At 43.6% G+C, this 24,453-nt stretch overlaps 1 protein-coding gene across 1 annotated transcript in view; it reads right to left on the minus strand.

The window, feature by feature from the left end:
* prtga (protogenin homolog a (Gallus gallus)) overlaps positions 1–15,072 on the minus strand; it is a gene marked incomplete at both ends in the record, with an annotated part of 62,991 nt that extends 47,919 nt beyond the window's left edge. The window contains 2 exons of the mRNA XM_080730368.1: positions 10,503–10,808; positions 15,006–15,072. Of these exons, the coding sequence (XP_080586494.1) occupies positions 10,503–10,808; positions 15,006–15,072 (373 nt within the window). The remainder of the gene's footprint in view (positions 1–10,502; positions 10,809–15,005) is intronic.
* Between the last annotated feature and the right edge of the window lie 9,381 nt (positions 15,073–24,453).

The raw sequence follows: 24,453 nt of genomic DNA on the forward strand, positions 1-24,453 counted from the left end.
TTTCTAAAGTGACAATTTAAGGACTTTTAATACCTCAAAAATGGCATTAAACATTGTCCAAATTGTCAAATATATAGAGGCAGAAATTGTGAAAATAGTAATAATATCTACATGCTCACAATCGCGAGGCGTTGTGAGCATATAGATCTGCTATTTTCACAATAGAACCATGTTATAAATGTAATGTAGAACTGTAATATTGGATCATTCCGTCCTTGACAATAAGCAATCCTACTGTTTGAATGCACGCATGGAGCAAAAATAATGATAGAAAAAAATACAAAGGATTTTTTTTTTCAACTTCGACTTTCGACTTTCTCTGGTGGGAGTCGACTTGTCGACTTTTTTCGTTAATGCCCTAATATGTACATGTGTAGTATAGGGCAAAGTGCCTCTGAACCTTTTCGGGCTGTGACAACAAAATAAGAGTTGAGTCATTGCATTTAGTTTGACTCTGTTCCACAGATGAATATTGTATTTTCAAGGTGCAAGGTTTCTTTATTCTCACCTGACTGCAACAATAAGACGCCCTTCTCGGACTGTCTGTGCAGGGTGACCATGATCAAATAACCGGGGCAACTGATTATGTCATCTGACAAAATGACAGCTTTGAGGTTGCTCACAGCGTTGCCAGATCTTTGAGAGAGAAACAAGCAAAACAACCAGGGAAAACAAGCCCAAAGTAAGCGACTACTGCAAGGGGGCAGGTCAGTCCAACTGTTGGCTGTTTTAAACCAGTGGTTCCTAAACATTTTGATGCTTGTGGGGAATGTCAAATCCCCCCACACATTGTGTTGCAATATGTTTCAAAAATATTCCAGATTTGTCACTTTTTCCTCTTTACAGGAAAACGAGTCAAAAAGTTGCTCATCGTTAATTGTCACGCAGAAACCTTGTATCCAAGTTTCAAATGTTTGTTTCCAAGATTTAAAGCCCTACTTCATCATACAAGAGTGTTGCACAAAAGTTGTGAAAATAGCCGATCTACAAGCACACCGTTGTGTGCTTGTAGATCGGCTATTTTCACTATTTTAAATATTTTTTTAAATAATAAAAACAAAAGGAACGGTTTTGGACATACAAGGTTTCCACTAGACAGCGACGTTATATAATAAGCAGCCTTGGCAACAGCACTGCATGTTGCTCTTCAGCCATGCGAGCTGAAAAGCTTCAAACATCTGCCTGGTCCTCCTCCTCCTTCTATAGGGTCCTGCGTGTCTCATGCTCTGCTCATCCGTCTTCCTGTTAAGAGCTACAGCAGACGTATTGTGTGTGGCAATGAGTCTCCGTCTCCCCTGGGGTCGCATCTTATTCTGGACAACATGATGATGGATCGTGGTACCACCGCCGCCCCGGGGCTGGGCGTTAGATCCCTCGGCCCCGGAGGCCCACACACCACTGGAAGTTGTAAAAAAACATCTCTTTGCTAACCGCCCCACCGACCGCTTTCCGTCCATCCACAAGACCCATCACGAATGGTGCATTTATATAGCAGCCTTCATCCAAAGCGCTTTACAATGATTGCATTCAACGGTTTACACATACATTCTTACACAGATGGTGGAGGAAACCATGCAAGGCGCCAAACCTGCTCATCGGGAGCAGTTTAGGGGTTCAGTGTCTTGCTCAAGGACAATTCGACAGTAATTCTGGGGGAGCCCCGGAATCGAACTGGAAACCTTCTGGTTCCCAAGCGGCGGCTCTACTTCCTGTGCCACTGCCACTCCGTTATACAACATTCATTCGCTTCTTTCTTTGCGTGTGTGTGTGTGTGTGCGCGTGCCTGCGTGCATGTGTGTGTGTGTGTGTGTGTGTGTGTGTGTGTGGGGAGTCGTTTCTCTGGAGTGCATCACATACCGGAATGAGTTTGTTTTTCATTTTCTTTAACCAATTAAACCCTACATACTTCAGTTGACCGGGGTTCCCCAAGGGGTCCCGTCCCCCCACCCCACCCCCCTCTAGTCCAAATCTCTTGGCCGGACACAGCCGATTAACAAGCTCACGGCACGTTGCTGCTGCGACGCATCGTGATCCGTTGTGAGCTAAGTAGATCGGCTATTTCTGTTGAATGTTCACCGCCGGCTTGAGGTTAATGTGTATTAAAAGCAGCACTTTCTGCAACCTCTTAACATAAAAAGAAAAAGGAAAAACGCCACCAATGATGCAAACCTCAACACAAACCCAACTGGATGATGAGTCCTTTTACAACAGTGGTTCTCAAAGTGGATTCCAGGGACTTTGTGGGTTCCTTTAGAGGGGTCCAAATTGACCCATAGAGGTCTGTAACTCTGACAGTGTACAAATGGAACCAAATGAACCCTAACGGGTCCATTTGGTTCCATTTGTATACTGTCAGAGTTAAGGGTAGACATTGACATTTTAAAGTTTGAGAAACACTGTTTTACAACAATGTTCAATTGTTGTACACACACACACACACACACACACACACACACACACACACACACACAAACTAATACGAGTTCCTGAAGAAAAAAAAAAAGAAGCTCTTCCCCCAGATAAACCAACCACGAGTAAGAATGCAAGGCTGAAAAGCCACACAAATCAATCACCGGTCAGCCTCCACACATGCACACACACGCACGCACGCACGCACACACACACACACACACACACACACACACACACACACACACACACACACACACACACACACACACACACACACACACACACACACTGCAGCAGGACAGTCAAGTGGTCACTGGCCTGGCTAAACAAAGAACCATTCCCATGGGCGCTGTGACCTCTCACTCAAGAGGGGGGTTGAGGGGGTTGGACTCATCCCCCCCCCCCCCCCCTTCCAATTTCTTATCTGGTGGCTAAAGCTTTCCGATCACTCAACAGACACACAGACCATCCTCTTCTGGCCAGAGAGACAGTGCTCTCATTGTCTTGCGTCTAATCTCTGCATCTGAGCAACAGAGCTAAAGACTTCCATTCTATCTTTTGTGTCATTGCTTTATATACCTCTTGCAGAACGCGCGCACACACACACACACACACACACACACACACACACACACACACACACACAATAATGTCATCATTAGGCTACAGTACAGCAAAAAATCACACCCGTGTGAACTGAGCGGTGGTTGTGTGTGTGTGTGTGTGTGTGCGTGCTTGTGTGTGTGCGTGTGTGTGTGTGAGAGAGAGAGAGAGAGTATTGCAGTTGATGCTCAGACTAGACTCAAGAGCACCCTCTCTGGTCACTGAGTGGTAGTTCAGGCTACATACACACATACATACACGGATACACGGATACACGGATACACACACGGCCATGCTATGGAGCGGTCTACCACCGCTCAAAAATAGGCCTGACAACCTTTTTAACCTATCACGACAGGGAAAGCATCTTGTGTCGTTTAAACGACTGTAATCCACTATTTTACACGTTAGCTATTCAAAAAAATAGCAGATCGATAAGCTCACGGAGCGTCACGAAAATCATAAAAGTTTACATCCGAACAATTTTAACTCAAATCTTTGCCTATGGGGGGGCGGGGCTGAAACGGCCTTGAGCACCACTGATATAGAAACTTTTTTTTTCTCCAGGAAACTGTTTAGAATCAGCCTCAGGTCTTGATGGGTTCACTAAACCGTAGCGTAGCGCCGCAAATGTACGCGCGCACATGCGATGATTAGATTGAGCGCCATTAAAAGGTACATCGATAAAAAGCGGGGGGAGAGGAATGTTGTGCATCATTGCAGGGGAAAGATTTAAGTGGAGCGCCGTGGTCTGGGAGGCCAACGCGCGGCCATCTATTGAACAATTCAACGCAACCTTTGACCTGTGGTGGAACTGCCGTCCCCGGAAAAACCATGGCAACCGCTGGGTGTCCAGCGGAGGTGGAAAAACAAGACCCCCAGGCCGGGAGTTATTCCACTTAAAAGGGCCGTTCATTCATTTCATGTCAGTCAAAGTTTGCTCTCCTCTAATTGTGGGCCGAGAGCCGCCGCGAGTCTGACGCATTCCTTAGCAACGTGATTCGACCACTGTGTTATCCCTTGTCATCATGTATAGCGAAAACAGCAGCAAGCTAAACTTCAACCAATGTGTCTTTGCGCTTTGACTGCAGACCTAAAATGACAACAAATTGTTCACATCAAGTGCACAGAATACAGTAGCTCAGGGCTCTTCCAACGTTTTCAGGCCAAGGACCCCTTAGTTGAGAGAGAGATGAAGCAGGGACCCCACAACCTTTTCATAGATTCCATATAGTTTCATCATTTGACAGCACAATCGTCAGTGTATTTTGGATTCATGTCAATTTGTGTTTTCTGATATTTAACCACTTGAACCGTCAACACTTAATAAACTTGACATTTCACTCTGTACTTAGTCTGCTCTTTTCCCCCTCTACACCAAACCTCTTTGCCGAAAATAGACGATCTACAAGCTCACAACGCCTCGCAGCGCGATTGATCACACAATTGATTTGGAGGACCCCCTGTAGTAAATCTGAGGACCCCCTGTTGAAGACCCCTGCTGTAGCTGATAGCCAAGAAAACACTTCAAATGTGCTCCTTAATTGTCTCTGTGAGCCAGTGTTGCCATGTCTTCTTAATTTCTTTTCTTTTTTTTCCCTGTAAAGTTGCTTGGATCGCAGGTTGTGGTTTTTGGGGCTTGTTTCTTAAGTGTAGTGGCTTTTTGGGCTCGTTTCCTATTACTGGTTAACAACCCATTATGGACGGGAACACATTTTTGTGCTTTTACCCCTCAGGCCGGGAACATATTTTTGTGTAATACAGTACATGTACAGTACAGGTTTTGTAACTTTTGAAAAAATATTTGAAGTTTTTCTGAAAATGTTCTATGAAAGTAAGCAATCAAATAGTTTTGGAATTTTGTTTCTAGCTGCTACAGAGGCTGAGTAATACGTTTTCCAGAAAAACTGGGTAATTTTCAAATCGGACTTAGGCCTAAATTGGTTCTCAAACACTTTCAAGCCAATATGAATATGTATTTACAATGTATCCATGGACCCCCCATCTAAAAGCATGTTGTGGCCTGTGTACCATATTTGTGTTGTTAAAAATGCGACTTGACTAAGACTTGGCTACTTTCAAATATTATCCGATGCTCATGTGGCCTATTAATAATAGTGGCTTCCTTTGGGCTAGTTCTCACACACCATAGAACATGTGAAAGGCCTCAGGAGGCTCTGTGTGTCTCTGCCGCGGAGCCACGGGCTCATCAATCTGAAACCTATTGACAGGAGTCACGTGACACTGTGTCACACGCCTATTCATCAAAACACATCGTTTCCCACCAAGCAACCAAATGTTTATAGGGTTATACCCACCTCATGCCAAACCCTCCTCCATCCATTCTAAATCCTTATACCCACCTCATGCCAAACCCTCCTCCATCCATTCTAAATCCTTATACCCACCTCATGCCAAACCCTCCTCCATCCATTCTAAATCCTTATACCCACCTCATGCCAAACCCTCTGCCATCCATTCTAAATCCTTATACCCACCAGGTGCTTTAGAGAAACACTGCAACCAAAGCTTCAAGACATTAGCATATTAGATCTAGCTTGATCCATTTGTAGATCGGCTATTTTCAGAGTGCAACACCCGAGCGCAACCAAACATAAAATTACTTATACTTTTAACTTTGTCTTTATTTTAGATTAGATTGCACAGATTGAACAAAAATGATAAAACACTCCAAAATTACGGCAGGAGGTGGAAATTAAAGCAAGATACTTAAAACAGAATGACTATGAAGCAGGCCCCAAAGCCGCGACTCGGTTATTGGCGAGATGTTTACGTGAACAACAGGCAGATAGGGCAGTTCACAAACTAATTCATAACATTACTTTTAGTTATGGATATCTTCTCCACTAGCCCCTCCATAAAATGTGTGTTTAGTTTTTATTTGCTGAAAATCGTCAACATATTCAGTCTTAGTTTTAGTCGTCGCAGCGTAGTTTGTATTTTGTTTTCGCATAGTGAAAAAAGGTAGTTGACAATTTCTTTTCCGCTTTTGCCAACAAAATGAACACTGCTTTAGTGCTTTGTTCCACTCCATCTTCCCCCTTTTTTACGCCAGATCTCTTTGCTCCAGAACATTGAACACTACAGGGCCCATGTGGTTTTAAAAGGCAAAAATTAACCTTATCGATCAGCTATCACCTGACTAGCGCCATTAGCATAATTAGCCTCAGTTGTGGTTGAATGGAGGGCCAGCTGTCCCTGTTCACTGATATCTGGTCAAGCAAATGAAATGCCCCCCCCCCCCCCCCCCCCCCCCCCCCGAACAACAAACTCTTTTCTTCAGATCCGGGGGCAACTGGGCTAGGAGGGGTTAAAGTGGACAAAAAGGGGGTCAGTCAGTGTGGAGAAAAAAAAAAGAAAAAAAAAAGAGCTTTGCCTTTTCACCATTATTGCTCCACAGAGCTGCTGCTGCCCCCAACTACACCCAGTAAGACCTGCAATAAACCCTGGCTCGTTTAGACAATGAGCAAAGGCCTGTGGTATTAGGAAATGGCAATTCACATTTGTGTGTGTGTGTGTGTGTGTGTGTGTGTGTGTGTGTGTGTGTGTGTGTGTGTGTGTGTGTGTGTGTGTGTGTGTGTGTGTGCGCGCGCGTGTGTGTGTGTGTGTGTGTGTGTGTGTGTGTGTGTGTGTGTGTGTGTGTCCCAAAAGAAGCAACTGGGCTCCATTTAAACCTACATTTAGGCATACAACGGTTATTTTCAACAACAAAGGATTCTTGATGAAAATGTGAAAAAACTTGGAATGTTTTGGAGACGTTTTACAAATCTTGTATGGTGGTGGTGGTGGTGGGGGGCTCCTGGCATACAATATTGCCAGATAGGCACATATAGACACACATCGGCTATATACATTTGGGGGTCCTTGACATGAAAATGTTGGAGAACCACTGGTTTAAACAACGTTATACAGCAAACCCAAAATAATGAACTACACTTAAAAATAAAAAAATAAACTTCAAGCTGCAACCACCATTATTTGCCAGCGACTTTACAGAAAAACAAGCCCTAAGTCGCTTATAATATGCGGACAACATGTGTGTGTGTTTATACTGTATGTGTGGCTGTGCGTGCGGCCGTGCACGGTTCTCAACCCCCCCACCGCTACCTTTGTTTCCTTCGGCGGAGCATTTCTCAGGTATGTGCAAATTTTATGACCTTCCAGATAGACCCTCCAGTGGGGGCCTAAAGTGCCGTTTTAAAAACAAACCACTCCGCTCCACTCCACTGGCAGCGTTTATTACCACTTAACTTCAAACTACTAACCAGGTAACCCCTTCAATTAATTTAATACAGCTACACACACTTTTACTGTCCAGTAAAAACTCTGGACTCTGTCCAGGGAAGCATGCATGCAAGCACACAAGTGTGTGTGTGTGTGTGTGTGTGTGTGTGTGTGTGTGTGTGTGTGTGTGTGTGTGTGTGTGTGTGTGCACGCAAGTGTGTGCGTGCGCGTCACTGAGGTTCTTAAGTGCATTTTGTAGAGTTGTTTGGACCACTCTAGTTTTCACGTATCTCACCAGCTGCTTTGCAACTCACACCTCATAAAGCGTATTTTATTGGAAAGTATATTTATACCGTAGTACTGATGTTTCATTGCCTCCACCCGTTCCTGACAGGCTATTTCAAAAAAGTCCTGGTGTGTTCTAGTCTGTTGAAATAGGCTTCGTCGGTACCATTTTCCTACTTTTAAAACAGCATTTGTATTTTGCTTACAACATGGATTTGAGTACAAGTTGTCAGAAAACTGTACTGAAAACAGAAACAGAAAACAGCCGTCTTTGATCATCAAAGAATCACCAAAGAATTTCCCAAAATGTTGATTTTGTTTTTGTTTGGAAATATAGCAGTCGCAGATCTACAAGCTCACTAGTCACACCCTGACTTATTGTCTGTGAGCTTGTAGAGATGTCCCTTGTAGTTATATTATCTACAGAACATCGCATTGATCAGTGTAAATCAGGGGTGGGGAACTTTGATGATAGAGAGGCCCAATATTTCCAGGCGTTGTGAGCATGTAGATCTGCTATTTTCACAACAGAACCGTGTTATACAAAATGTAATGCCTCAACTCTTAATACTTGAATAGGGCGGGGGTCCCCAGTTAAAATATGGTTATTATGGGGGTCGCGGCCTGAAAAGGTTGAGAACCACTGGCCTACTGAACGATGATCAAAGCAGTAACAAACAACAGTGCCCTGCTACAGGTTCAGTGCAAATCCTACTGAACCAAAGCATGCAGTAACAACAAGAGTACCCTGCTACCAAACAGTTACAACAATGCTCCTTGATTAAATCGAGCATCAATCTCCCACCCTGAACTGGGACACAAAGGCTTGCTGCTTGCAGGGTTCCTCTGCTCCGTGGAATGTGAGCTAGGGAGGGGTTAAGAAGCAAAGGGCAACATCTTTTGTGTGAAAGTGGCACGGCCAGAAGCATGGCCTGGGCTGGCCGGCCTAAAGGGTGGGGGTGGGCAGTGGGACAAAGTAACCGAGTGCATTTACTCAAGTGCTGTGCTCAAAAGTACAATTTCATCATGGTACAGTCTTTTGCTTCACTTGTGTGTTTCCATGTCTTTGTACCTTCTACTCCACTCTACATTTAGTTACTTTGCAGATTTCTATTATTAATTCAAAACGTACACACATTGTTCTATAGATACTCCGGTCTTCGGGCCAATCGAAAATGGGGTCAGCTCACTATCCCGACTGTCCGCTGTTCCGACTAGCGTCGACAGGTTAGTTACTTAGCGTTGGCAGGTTAGTTACTCAGCGTCGGCAGGTTAGTTACTTAGCGTCGGCAGGTTAGTTACTGAGGTAAGGTTTACTGAGGTTAGGTTTAGGGTTGGGGGTAGAGTTAGGGTTAGTTTTAGTGTCGGAATACCGGCCCGTCGGCACACTGCTGCGGACCCATCGAAAATAGCCCAATCTAGCTTGCAGATCGCTTATTCTTTTCATAAAGTTTGATACATCTTGTTCTATTTTGTAAATGTACTTTGGTACTTGTCTTTATGTATACGTTGATGCCAATGCTTTTGTACTTTACTCACGTAAAAAGACTTGCTTGAGTAAGTAAGTAGTAAGTAATAAGTTTCACTTATATGTAAAACATAGACCTTTCTCTTCACTTGTGACAGAGCATTTATATGCTAGTATCGCTACTTCTACTTATGGGTACTTCTTCCACCACTGTTTGGGGGGGAGGATGATGATCACACACACCCAGGTCTCTTCTTCACCCCTCCCTGAAGAAGAATAGACCAACTCAACACATTCCCAAAGAACAATCTCTAGTGGTCAGGCAGCAATGACACGAAAGCCTGTTTGTGTGAATACGGGTAATCTTCTCTTTAGCGTGGGGGGGAGAAAACCTGTATCCTGGACATGTCCTAAACACTTCAGACCTGCAGCTCTCTTCATTTACACACCAATAGGACGTCTTGTCCTTCTGGATACTATCTTACTATCTATCTATCTACCGTATGTATCCTCCCCTTCCCCCCATGGCTAACCACTCCAGGCTTCAGTGACTCAGCTCAGGATCCCCCCAATGCACTTGGTTCCCAATCAGTGGGTCGGGACGAAAAATAAAATAAAAATAAAGTTATGGGTCGCGACTCTAGTAAAAACTCCCATTTTCTTTTCCTACAAAAAAAAATATATATTTCAAAAGATTTTCCCCTACCAAGTTAAAAACAATAATAGCCTAATTAAGAAGTATAGTGAAAATAGACGATTCACAAGATCACAACGCGTCGCTTTGCGTTACGTTGTGAGCTTGTAGATTGTCTATTTTCACTAGTCTGGGTCCCGGGCAAAAGTCAAATCTTTTCTCTTTTGAGTCTTCAGCTAAAAAGTTTGGGAACCACTGCCCCAATGTTCCACTGAGCAGCACTAATACAAGTGACACAAGAGGATTCAGATATATTTAGAATGAAATCCTTCCAGCTTCAACTTCTAATTGTCAAAAAACAGCTTTTATGGATGGAAAAGAAGTAAAGTGGGTGAAACTCTTTGTCGTACAAGCTCCCATCATTTACAGTTTTGTACACGCATACACAGTACACACAGTACACACAGTACACACAGTACACACACACACACACACACACACACACACACACACACACACACACACACACACACACACACACACACACACGTCTTGATCTAGGTCACACTCACACACACACACACACACACTTCTTCACAGCTTTAGTTTAGACTGTTACATCTCCATCTTTCCCCCTGACTACTGTGTCAACGGGTTAGCTGTGTGTGTGTGTGTGTGTGTGTGTGTGTGTGTGTGTGTGTGTGTGTGTGTGTGTGTGTGTGTGTGTGTGTATCCGTCCGTGTGTGCCAGGAAAATAATAGCTGTATGTATCTCAAAATCAAAGAATCAAAAAAAGTTAAGTCATTTTCACTGAAGAGACACCAATGCGTGTCCGATCCAACACGTCAAACTCACTTGCGATTGTAAGACGGGCTTTCTGGCTCAGGATGGCTCCGTACTTGTTCTGAGCGAGGCACTGGTAAAGCCCTTCGTCTGATTTGTCTCCTCTCCTGTTCTCCACCTCGGAAATAAAGAGGGAGCCGTTGGACATCGAGCGGACCCGCTCGCCCTCCACGACTTTTAGTCCGTTCTTGAGCCACCGCACGGCGATGGGCGCCTCGCCGTGCGCCTGGCAGTCCATGGTGACGGCGTCCTTGCGCACGGCCGTGACATCGTGGGGCTCCTTGATGAAAAACAGCTCGCTGAAAGACCAACAAACACCTGTGGAGGGGGAAGAGAGAGGGAGAGGAGAGGAGTGTCAGTCAGTGACCATTATCCTTTTAATTAAAAGCACTAATATATCATCGTTGTCGGGTGGAAACCTTGTATGTCCAAAACAGTTTGTTTTGTGTTATTCTTTTTTTTTCTTTTTTTTTTATCCCACGATTTTGCAACCCATTTTCACCCAGTGCCAATTGCCTATGTAATCCTGGGCTCTGCTCTCCCTCTGCCACGCCTGGGGAGACAACGGACTGACCTCATGCTTCCTTCAATGCATGAGTAGTCCAAGTTGTTTCTTTTCACCTGACAGGGGGGATTTTCCCCGGGATGGACGTAGTGCGTGGAAGGAACACGTTATTCCAACCAGTTCCTTTCCCCTCCATCAAGCGCCCCGGCTGGCCAGGGGGAGGCATTATTGAGACCAGGATTACTGCATGTTTTTGTGAGGGTTGTTTTGTGTTTTTCATTTTAAAAATGATTTAAAGTAGTGAAAACAGCCGATCTACAAGCACACAATGCCTCACACCGCCAGGCGTTGTGTGCTTGTAGATCTGCTGTTTTCACTACTTTTGTGCAACGGCCTTGTGTGATGAAGCAGGGCTTTGCTTTGCGAAAAGATTTACACATTTGAAACTTGGAGATACGAGGTTTCTGCCCCGACAGGGACGATATCGTTGTTGTCGGGTGGAAACCTTGTACAGTATGTCCAAATCTACTAGTTTTGCGCGACAGTCTTGTATGATGAAGCAGCGTGGGCTTTACTTTACGTAAAAAAGAAATACACATACAAATTTAAAACTTGGAGACACGAGGTTTCTGCACAACAGTGACGATATCCTGACAGTAATTATTGCTTTAGATAGAGTGTTTGTTCAGTAATAAAACCCTGTCTCTCCAGCTCTTTAATACTGTAAACAGAAAATGCATTTTCAGGTAGGTTGACAACATTTCAACCAATCAGGGGAGAGTACCCATTAGCCAGTATGTTCATGGCGTTCCAGTTCCAATTCTGTGTGCTCACTTCTTAGTGTCAACACTTCCTGTTTCACTTGTTTAATCTGTATCCTGTCCGAGTTCTCTGCCCTGATTGGATAAAATTGCTATCCCGACCTGAACTCTGAATAGAGAGCTGGAGAGACACAGAGACTCCTGTTACTGAACAAACACAGACATGAGTACTATCAGAATATAGAGCTATTTGACACTTCTTTCAACCAAAGAAAATCACTTGCACTACCTTTACTCAGATTGTGCAAATGGGACCAAATAAGTTGGCCCCAATTGTGCACTCTGAGTTACAATTAATATGTACAAATAGCTAAAAGGACACACACACACACACACACACACACACACACACACACACACACACACACACACACACACACACACACACACACACACACACACACACACACACACACAAATGTCCTGGGGACTTGTTTCCATTGTGGTCCTAGACTCCTATTTCATCAAGGAACAGGAAACCCCCTCATTCAGTGGGATTTAATCTACACTTTTGCAGTTTTTCTTGACAGATTCTTTTTCAGGACAGTTTTTAAAGAAGCCAGTGATTAACATCCTTTAATGGCATGCAATTCATATTTACTCATTCATCTAAATCAGGGGTCTTCAATGCTTTTCAGGCCAAGGGCCCAAAAGCTGAGAGTAAGAAATGAAGCAGGGAGCGGGACCCCTTAGCTGAGAGAGAGAGAGAGAGAGATGAAGCAGGGACCCCTTAGCTGAGAGAGAGATGAAGCAGGGAGCGGGACCCCTTAGCTGAGAGAGAGAGAGAGAGATGAAGCAGGGACCCCTTAGCTGAGAGAGAGAGAGAGAGAGAGAGATGAAGCAGGGACCCCTTAGCTGAGAGAGAGAGAGATGAAGCAGGGACCCCTTAGCTGAGAGAGAGATGAAGCAGGGAGCGGGACCCCTTAGCTGAGAGAGAGAGAGAGAGATGAAGCAGGGACCCCTTAGCTGAGAGAGAGAGAGATGAAGCAGGGACCACTTAGCTGAGAGAGAGATGAAGCAGGGACCTCCACTACATGTTGGATTTTAATTGTGTATTTTCAGACATTTAACCACTTAAACCCTAAATACTTTGTAAACTTAACCTTGGCTCGGTACTTGGTGTGCTATTTCTTCCCTGTTCACCAAACTTCTTTACCGAAAACAGCCGATCTACAAGCTCAGAACACATCTGTGACACGTTGTGAGCTTGTAGATCTGCTATTTCTGGCTATTCCCCCACAGAATAGGGATACAAGGGTTCAAGTGTTTCATTTAAAAATTAAAGAATTAAGTCACTATCACACACAAATTTAACGGCCCCCACCTGCAGTTTCTCTGAGGACCCCCTAGGGGTCACGGACCCCCCCCCCCCCCCGATCTAATGAGAATCTTAAAGTCTCGAGTGGTTATTTGAAAAAGATCTGTTTATTTGTATCATTAAATATGAGCTGACATCAGCACCAACAGAGCTGTACGTCCATCAAATGTCGTGCTCATACTTCCCGACACCATTATTATCCCTGTGGAGGATGTTTCAGTGAACTTAGACTGGTGGCTAATATGGATCTGCTAAAAGAGATGATGTCAGTGGTTGACTTTTAAAACAAATTCAATGTAGGGCAGAGGTGTGTGTCAATGCACACGGTGACACTAAGTGATGTTTCCGTGTTTAGACTAAGTGTTGAATAGATATTCAGATAGTGTTGAATAGATATTCAGATAGTAATCATTGCTATTGAGTGTTTGTTCAGTAACAGGGGTCAGCTCTGTGAAGACATGTTCAGGTAAGGATACCAGTTTGATCCAACCACGCAGACAGAGAACTCAACACAGAGGATAAAACCAGTGAAATTAGAAGTGATGACACAAAGTATTTGAGAGCAGACAGAATTGAAATGTGTACTCTATCCCGATTGGCTTAACTCAGCGACCCACACCTGAAAATGAATTTTAACTTTTCTCAAAGAGCTTGGAGATTAACTGAACACTAAAATGATTAGCCTGCTATCATATTATAGAGCTTTAACTTTCCCTTTAAACATGTATAGCCTAGGTATCGTGAGTGAGAGGCATAATCAGAGGTTTCAAATGTCTTTCAACCCTCACTTTAATCTCATAAAGTCATAGAATGAAGCTTTTTTTTGGGTCCAAAATCATGACATTAAATTCATAATGCTTTAAGTTCTCTTCGCTCTAAAAGAAACTTAAAAAGAGTCAAAAGGCCTATTTGTTCTGAATAAGATCCTTGTCATTTTAACACACCAACTGGCTCCATTACCTACCTTTACGTGCATTATTGATGTAACTGGCTCCATTACGTTCCTTAACATTCTTACATTATTAATTACTTAAGAGCCCCCATTGTTGCAATATCAATCACTGTTTATAATGCAGTTAATGTAACCTACAGGTTGCTGGAGCTCTCTGGTGTGTGAGGGAAAGAAGCCAAGCAATAGGTCTACTATTTAAACAGCTAATATGTGTTGTGTTTCACCCAAAGTTGTAGTAACTACGACCTATTAATATTATGCTTCAGAGAATCAGAGGTATAGAGGTCCAACCCACTGAAGAGTCGCTCTGCTCTAGAGGGACCATTACTTTCTTATTAAACCTTAAAGCAGTGGTGTAAAGTAACTGCTACTGTAGGCTACTTAAGTACAATTTCGAGGTACTTTCACTTTACTGGAGCCTATTCTACATTGCAGTATTGCTACTTTAAAACACAGAGTATGCCTAGCCTACTTGTCAGTCACACCACTGATTAAACCTTAAGAAAGTCATTGCTAATACTAAAAGTAGTGACACTGTTTAATTGCACCACAGCGCCTTAGTTAGTGGCTTTTCTTCAATTCAATCATTTCGATGTCCCGTGTCCCGTGCTGTTAACTGGACATTGCTCTCTCTCTCTCTCTCTCTCTCTCTCTCTCTCTCTCTCTCTCTCTCTCTCTATCCCTCGTAATTACTTATTATCATTTCACTTGATTCGTGCATGGCAATAACCTAAAGCATAGCTACCTTTACGCACAAGTTTATCGTGCGTAATCTTAACAGTTTCAAACCGAATTAAATCGCTAAACGGTTCGGTTTGCAGCAGCTCCGTATCAACCAGCGCTGTCGATCCGCTACTCCGTGCTGTTTAATCAACATAGTATCGCAGGCTAATTGGTCATAATAAATAATGTGCCTTACCTGAGATTGAAAGAAAAACGTGGAAGAACAGCAAACGCTGGTATAGTTTCCTTTTGATAGACGCCATTTAGAGTAATTGTCCTTGCATGCTAAAGTCTCTCCAGTTCTATCCTCCCCCGGTGGGTGAACTGTCTGCGTCCGAGCGCCTCGGCTGACCACAACCAACTGACTGGCTGTGATCTGAGCCACTGGACACTCACTGCGTCTCCGAGCCAAGAACAGGGGAAATGTCGCCACCTAGCTGCAGCAGCGTGGATTTTCAACTTTTTTCCCACCCTTTTTTTCTAAACGTCATGTTTATTAAAGGAGTAGTTCACCCCGAAAATGCATTTTTTCAATTGATTACTCACGCCATGGAAACTTAAAGGAGTAGTTCACCCCCAAAATGACTTTTTTTCTATTGATTACTCATGCCATGGAGAGTAGAGTTCAATAATATTTTTGGGTTTTTGTCGCATTCCTAAGACAAAAATGTGATAACAATAAATGTACCCCCATTGATTCCGGATGGTGACCCGTTTCGAAACGGGTCACCATCCGGAATCAATGGGGGTAAATTTACTCAAATCAAATTTTTGTCTTAGGAATGCGACAAAAACAAAAGAATATTATTGAACTCTACTCTCCATGGCATGAGTAATCAATAGAAAAAAGTCATTTTGGGGGTGAACTACTCCTTTAAGTGCAATAATGTTTTTTTGTATTTGTTGCATTCCTAAGACAATAATTTGTTTATAATAAATTTACCCCCATTGATTCCGAATGGGATTCCGAATGCATTTGGGTCCCCATCCGGATTGATTGATTGAAGACTTTATTAGAAGTTTGCATAGGAAAAGGTACAGTTTCATGATGGTACAGTTCACTGGTACAAGGTCTACTAAAAGGAGATCCATGAAAAGACTAAGCTTATTTCCACAGGAAACCATTTAAGTATCTCATATAACATTGAATGACAGACGAATAGAACACAGTACTATGCAGTAGATATGTAAGGAAAAAAAATGATAGAACAAAAAAAGAAAACAGTAAGTCTAAACAAACAGTAAGTATATACAAAGAAGGGGCAGGGGAGGGTAGGGTTGGGCTAGGTTAGTTTTTTTTTTACCAGTTGCGAACGGCTGCTGCCTGTAAGTGGTTTTTCAGGGCAATTTTAAAGGATGCTAGTGATCCACACTCCTTTCAATCAATCAATCAATCAATCAACTTTTATTTACAGACTTCAAGGTCCATTAAAAACAAACAACCACATAAAAACAAAATACATACACAAAGTGCAAAAAGAACACCCCTAGTACATAAACAACACAGCTATAACAAAAGGCACTCATACCAGTGTTTCCAAAACGGAGACTGATACCTGGTAGCACTGAGGCAAGGGTTAGTCAGCAGCATGATAATAGAGTTTTGAGACTCATCCAGACGGACCATAAATTTGTACATCAGGTTTCTCAGAAGTGCATGAAACGTATTGACACCCATATTACAGAACAGCTCACTTGCACTGCTCCACCTAGGTTTTCTCATTAATATTCGCATGCAGTCATTATAAGCAACCTGCAGTTTATACATGCTAGCCTTCCTGAACTTGACCCACAGGGGTGCAGTATACAGAGGTGTACAGTATGCCCTGAATAGGTTTGCCTTCACTTCATTTGAACAAGAGTGAAATTTCCTCCCCAGCATGTTAGCTTGAGCATATAAGATACGACGTTGTCTATATAGATCGTCATCATCAGTCAATTGGTCTGTTATGACATGTCCCAAGTACTTTGCTTTGCTACACACCGATAGCACTTGCCCTGATAGATAAAAAGAAGGAAAGGAAAGGTCCTTATCCCCCCTCGTTCTGCAGGTCATTACAACACTCTTTTTGGCATTATACTTTACATCAAAAGCTACTCCATATTCAGAACAAACATTTAGCAGCTGCTGAAACCCAGCACTGCTGGGAGAAAGTATAGCTAGATCATCTGCATACATGAGATGGTTCACTAGGGTGTTCCCAATCATACAGCCAGTCTTGCAGTTATTTAACTGAACAGAGAGGTCATTCATATATAAATTAAAAAGGGCTGGTGATAATAGCCCCCCCTGGCGAACCCCATTGCCAACAGAAAAGGGCCTTCGGTAAGGCTTTCCACATTTTGGTGGTATAGCAGAAAAACGAGTTTGACCCTTTATTGGTTTTGACTATGGGTTGGAAGTGATCTGTAGCGCTGCCTCTGGTGTTGTAATTATGGACATCCTTAATGTTTATAAAGTATTTTGACAGGTACTTGGGTATCATAGTGGTGTAGTGTATCTTGTACACCAGGCCCATTGCAAGTTGTTGTACTCTGTCATCTACTCTGAGCCACCCCACTCTTAATTGGTGAGTAGCGGTGAGGTGAGTCTGATAGGGAAGGTTAAGCAGGACCCTAATTAGTTTATTTTGGGCTGTTTGGAGTTTAGTTTTAAGGGCTTGTGGGGCGTCACGATACCATACTTGAACTCCGTAGTCAAAGAGGGGCTGGATTATTGCACCAGCTATGGTCTTCAGTGTGTTGAAATTGACCATTGGGGCGATCCGCTCAATGGGGTATTTATTAAATATATTATTTTGTCTTAGGAAAAAAAAAAATATATATAGCCTAGCCTGAACTCAACTCTCCATGGCGTGAGTAATCAATAGAAAAATAGTCATTTTGGGGAACTATTCCTTTAAAGGGAAAGTTCACCCAAAACATTCAATTTTTCTCTCATTACTGACCCCACAGAGACTTGAATTCATGGAACATTTAATTTTTTTGTCGCTTTCCCGAGTCAATAATTTGATGACCAGCAGTGGTTACCTCAGAGCCTGCTTTGTTCCCTATGGAGACACAAAGAGTCCCCTTTAGATCCTATTATCTTAGGAATACGACAACAAAGAAGAAGAAGAAAAAAAAGTAATATTATTACCAGAAACACACAAAGAGCTAGCTAGCCCTGAAAGAATGACTATAACAGGTCTGTAACTCTGAGTGTACAAAAGGAACCAAATGTGAAACCTCCTGGAATTATGGAATTGGACTTCCCAAGTTCCCAGCATGCCTTGTGGCGCACCTTTTGTGTTCCTCAGGTGAGTTGGTAGGATACACACAGAGGTAATACGTATAGGCCTATAGCCTATAGAGAGCGGATGGCCCTGACCCCAGCTAGAGGGAGGGCGAGTGCCAAACTGCCCAGCTATTCATTTCAATGCAAGTTGCTCAGTGGCATTTGAAGCAGCGGAAGACTGACGGAAGTAGGCCTAAATATTTAGGCCAATTCGCGCAATTTTGCGGAAGTGTTAAGCACCGCGCAGGCGCACTAGGTAGCAGTAGCAGTAGCAGTAGCAGTAGCAGTAGCAGTAGCAGTAGCAGTAGCAGTAGCATTAGCATTAGCATACGCACGTGCAGTAGCGTTTAACTGCACTCCCAGGTTTATCCACCAGGATATGGCTGCTTCAACGTTCTACCATGGTTCTCTGGGGGCTTGAATACAGTACGTCAGGGTTCACCAATAGGCGCCACGCGGGCCATTTGCGGCCTGCGGGGGGCTACTGTCTGGCCCACACCAACCCCAGTAATAATGGTGGTATAAGAGCAGCAACAACACTAGTATATCGTCGTTGTCGGGTGGAAATCTCGTATCTCCAAATTTGTACGTTCTTTCGCAAATCATACAAGGCCGTCGCACAAAAGTAGTGAAAACAGCAGATCTACAAGCACACAACGCCTCGCACCGCGAGGCGTTGTGTGCTTGTAGATCGGCTGTTTTGAATTTATCATTTTTTAAATGATAATTTCAAAACGAACGGTTTTGGACATACAAGATTTTCACCCGACAACAACGAAAACTGTCGCTGGAGTAGTGGGAACACCACCGTCGCCCCCTGCAATGTTGTGGCCCTCGGCTTGGTACCCTAGACATAATTCGGCCCTTGGGGAAAACTAATTGGGGAACCTTGCAGTACGTCCTCCCGGTGGGGGCTCCTCACTGGCAGGTGAGTCAGTAGGATACAACAGCAGGAAGGAATTATGTGGGGAGGAATTAATTGGTGGTAGCTGGCTCAGGAGGTAGAGCGGCAGCTTGGGAAGTTCGATCCCGGGCTCCACCAGAGTTAGTGTCCTTGAGCGAGACGCTGAACCCCTAATTTCTCCCGATGAGCAGGTGGGTGCCTTGCATGGTTTCCTCCGCCATCGGTGTATCAATGTGTGTGTGAATGGATGAATGTAATGCACAATCATTCTAAACCGCCTTGGATAAGACACTATATAAATGCACCATTTACGATCTACTTCATTGGGGAGAAAAGGGTGTAAAAAGTTAAATTATTCATCATGTAAGTCTATTGAAGGTGGGAAAGATAGCCTATAACGTGGCCATGCCTCTGGAGAATATGGTATGAGTTAGGGGTGAGAATGTGTTGGAATATTGTGGGCGAACCCTGTTGATTTTGAGTGTTCCTGCGCTTGCCATCCCTGCACAACGAAATGGGAGAATCCTCTCGATTATAATACTAAGATGTCTTTTAGTCAAGTACTGTAATAATGATGTCAAATCTGAGCTTTCCCCCTGGCTGCGTCTGTTGAACACATGGAAACACAAAGACAGAAATATTAAGAAATGACATTGACAATAAAATAAAGTACACTGCATCAATCAAATAGCTTTAAGTTGCTTGTTTCGATATGTAGATATTTCGTAATTTGGTCACACACGCCCTCCTCCAACTCAACTTCAAACTCCATGTTGTTAACCATGTTTAGACTCATTGAATACAGACATTCCTGTTTCTGGTGACTCTATATGAATACTTATGTCCCCCTTCTTCTTCTTCTTTCCAATTAGCTATTTAATAATGCAACATTACATTAAAGAAAATATAAATTACAAAATACAATACAATATTGAAAAATATATGAGGGTCTCCTCACACATTAGAAGGACAATATCAGTCACCAAAAGCAGGAGTGTGTGTTTTAACATGGTTAACTTAGTTGGCGTTTGAAGTTGAAAGCGTGTATACGGTATATGGGAGGGGGGGATGACATTCAAGTGTATTATACTCTGCACTCTGGGAGATTGCCTTCACCAGGCAGCTGCAAAAACAGTCTCCCAAGCCCCACTATCATGGTATTCTACATCAGGGGGTTTCAAGCTTTTTTGACTCAGGGCATCCCTGTAAAAACATTTTCATCCATGGCACCTCTGAATTACATTGTTATTTTTTAGAATCTTACATCATATTATGTGGCGTAAATGCACACCTTTCCACCTGAGTTACGGTATAGGCAATGTCACGGAGAAATATCCGTTTCCATCAGAACTGACTGAAAATAAATGTATGCTTGACGTTTAACCACTTGAACCCCAGCATGCCTATTCTGGGGGGAAGGTTCACCAAAAGTAGCCGATCTACAAGCTCACAACGCGTCACGTTAACTTGTGACGGGTTGTGAGCTTGTATATCTGCTATTTTTGGTGAAGAGAGTTGGCTGTAGATGAAAAAAGAACTCATATAGTACATTGCAAATCAGGTCTGTTTTATAAGTATAGTGAAGTGATATTGATGTAGTGATATTGAGGAATTCCAAATATTATCAAATGAGGCACCCCTGGACTGGCATGGCGACATCCTAGGGTGCCACAGCGCCCACTTTGGGAAATCCTGTTCTACATCCAGTCCTGTCCCAGGATGTGTTATAAAGTGGCGGTACCTCCCATCAGACCTGCTGTGCAGGCACGTGCACACATAGACATCAAAGGGGGCGTGTGCCCTTGCCCTTTTATCCATCTGTAAAAAGTGCCCTCTCCAGAGCATGAATGCAGTTTTTACTATGGTGAAAGAAACGCAAATGCCCGCTTTCCATGCCATACCCGAAGGCATCATTCTAGAGAATTGCCATGTCCAAACTCTCCTGAACTTGAATGCAGCATCTTGTCGAAAGAATTTGATTGATTGATTGAAGACTTTATTAGAAGTTTGCATAGGGGGGTGCCATAATAACTCAGGGGTAGAGAAACCGTTATTAGAGCATGAAGGGTTCCCGAAGGGTTCCCTGTTCGAATCCGGGCTCTCCCTGAGTTAATGTCGAAGAGTCCTTGAGCAAGACTCTGAGCCCTAGTTGCTCCCGGTGAGCAGGTTGGTGCCTTGCATGGTTTCCTCCGCCACCGGTGTATGAATGGGTGAATGTAATGCACAATCTATGTAAAGCGCCTTGGATAAAAAGTGCTGCACCATTTTACCATTTACCACAAAGTTTCATGACGGTACAGTTCACTGGTACAATTGCCCTTTCTGTGTAGAAATCCATGCCGTACGCTACATCTCCAGTATTGACTTGATTATGCTTCGTTCATTGTGGTAGCAAGCACTGAAAATAGCCGACCTCCAAGCTCACAACGCGGCTATTTTCGATATTTCCACCAAAAGGCCCTTTTAGAAATGTCAGCCCCTGCCTCTCTAACATTCTGTGCACTTTACTGCTGCTGTGTCCAGATTTCTGGGTGCCTACACAGGGGTGGCAGTAGCCTAGGAGGTAGAGCGGGAGGGTTCCCTGTATGATCACGGGCTCCCCCAGAGTTAGCGTCGAAGTGTCCTTGAGCAAGACACCCCCAATTTCTCCTGATGAGCAGGTTGGTGCCTTGCATGGTTTCCTCCGCCATCGGTGTATGAATGTGTGTGAATGGGTGAATGTAATGCACATGTCATCATTATAAAGAACCTTGGATAAAGGCGCTATTATCTAGTCTCCCTTCAACCAGGATGCTGACACATGGTGATGATACCCCAGCGGGTACTGAAAAATGTGGGCACAAATGTGGGCAAACCTTTGATCCTCTATACAAGCAGTCAGTCAGTCAGTCAGTCCCTACGTGGCAAACAGCCGCAAACACAAGGACCAACAGCATTAAAATATGGAATCGATTGATTGATTGATTGATTGATTGATTGATTGTTTGAAGAGTTTATTAGCAGTTTGCAATAGAAAGAAACTAAGTACAGTTTCATGACAGCACAAATCACTGGTACAAGGTCAACTAAAAGGAGATCCTAGTAAGCTTTATGGCTTATTTACACGGGAACCACTTCATGTATTTCATATAACATTGAAAGACAGACGGATAGAACAGAGTACTTTACATAGGATAACATCAATTACAAAAGCAGAAAAATGGGGAGAAAAAGGGGGGGGGGGGGTGAAAACATGGGGGCTTAGCTTATAGTCGAGCAACTTAAAAACCTCTTCAGAAGGAGGCCTGGGACCTCTAGGTGGGTCCTCAGAGTTACTACAGGGGGGGCTGCCAAATCTTTGTGTGATAGGATCTTTCACTTGAACCCCAGCAGCTTCCCTATTCTGAGGTGATCATTGGTCAAAATCGCAACCGGTGCGAAGTGAGCGGTGGCTCACTTTGCATGGTATCAAACATGACACACGTGCATAATATCTCCTTGTATGGGCCGTTCTGTCCGTGACATCAGCTGTGGTGATGTGGGTCTCTGCGTACTTTCTATGACGTTAGTCTCGCGCTCATACGGACATAGAGACATAGGGACATAGGGACCTACACACAAAGCCAGACGTATAGGGTGTGCCAAATGTAGTTCTAAGAGCGGCCATTTCTTGGGTAAACACAGCCTTACACAGGTGTTCTGATTAGACTATAGCATTAGTTCTATGCAATCAAACAATTGAAACACCTGTGTTTTGACCCAAGAAATGGCCGCTAAGGACTACAATGACGTAGCCGCTGGCACACACTATAGGAGCGGTTAGCACCACTCAAAAATAGCATATTTGTCGGGCGGAAACCTCGTATCTCCAAGTTTCAATTTGTCCATTCTTTCGCAAAGTAAAGATCTGCTTCATCATACAAGGCCGTCGCACAAAAGTAGTGAAAACAGCAGATCTACAAGCACACAACGCCTCGTAGTTTAAATCATTTTTTAAAATTATAAATGCAAAACGAACGGTTTTGGACATACAAGGTTTTCACCCGACAATGACGATATGCTGATGACAGTGCTGGCGAACAAGCCTATGATGAAATCTGAGAAAACATTTAAACTGCAACACAATTTTATCCCATATGCTTCATCTCTCTCTCTCAGCTAAGAGGTCCATGAGCTGACAAACGTTTAAGACCCCTGCTAGCTCTACAACAACTTGAAACAATTAAATAATATGCAAATAAATAAATATAGAATCCTTTTGGTCTCTCTTGTTGTCCGGTCCGACAATTATACGAGGAACCGTCCAATGACGTTGCGAGTTGTTGGACAGCTGCTGCGTAAATGCAGATATTGATCCAGTGTCCATCTCTCCTTGTGGTGGTAGGGAGGGGCATGACCTCCCCCTCCCCCTCGCTGGACCCTTATTCAGCAGGAAGACCAAGGTCCAGCTGTAGTGTCCCCCCACCCTCCCCTTCCCCCAGAACAGCCTGCATGCGATGGTCAAGGTAAAAGATGCATGAACCACATGAATAACAAACAGGGGTCAACCGCCATGCTGGCTTGTGATGGACATTTTCATCAAAATGTATTTGGCCCTTAGCCTGGGTGGGGTTGGCAAAAGGGCCTTTCTGCGTGGAGTTTGCATGTTCTCCCCGTGTCTCCTAGGGTAGGTACTAGGTACCCTCACAAAAACATGCAGAAATCCTGGTCTCTTTACGGCCTCCCCCTGGCCAGCCGGGGCGCCTGATGGAGGGGAAAGGAACTGGTTGGAATAACGTGTTCCTTCTACGTGCCACATCCAACCGGGGAAACTCCCCCGTGTCAGGTGAAAAGAAGCAACTTGACCTCCTCATGCATAGAAGGAAGCATGAGGTCAGTCCGTTGTCTCCCCAGGTTGGCAGTAGCCTCGCGTAGCCAGGCTTACTCATCTGCGAAGAGAAAAGCCTGGTTACGACCATATAGTAGGGCAGGAGAGAGGGGTCTACCAGCACCCCAATGACACTTTTTCGAAACCTGTTTTTTTTGGACCGTTATGATGTCTAGTTATGATTTCTGCTTGTTGCCGTCGCCAACTAATGTCCCATGGGGTTCATTTTTAACCTTTTCTCACAACTATTCCCAATCTGAACCATACAATGGTCATAACAGAAAATGCCATAACGCTTGATGTAAACAACCTACAGGGACAAATGAACACACTTTTCTATATGATTTTGACCCAGGGAATTCATTAAAGTGGTTATTTTTTTACATTTAAGCACATCTTGACCCTATTTCAGGACAGAAACGGCGAAGAATAACCCAAAAATGTTCAAAACACGTCTATACTTCTCTTTGTACAGATGAATTAAGGTGTATTCTTTTGATACCACAGGTTTTTTAGGACCCTTATGATGTCTAGTTATGATTTCTGCTTGTTGCCGTGGTCAACTAATGTCCCATGGGGTTCATTTTTAACCTTTTCTCACATATCCCCAATTAGTG

The sequence above is a fragment of the Nannobrachium achirus genome (assembly GCF_963921795.1).
Source record: "Nannobrachium achirus genome assembly, chromosome: 7".
NCBI lineage: Eukaryota > Metazoa > Chordata > Actinopteri > Myctophiformes > Myctophidae > Nannobrachium > Nannobrachium achirus.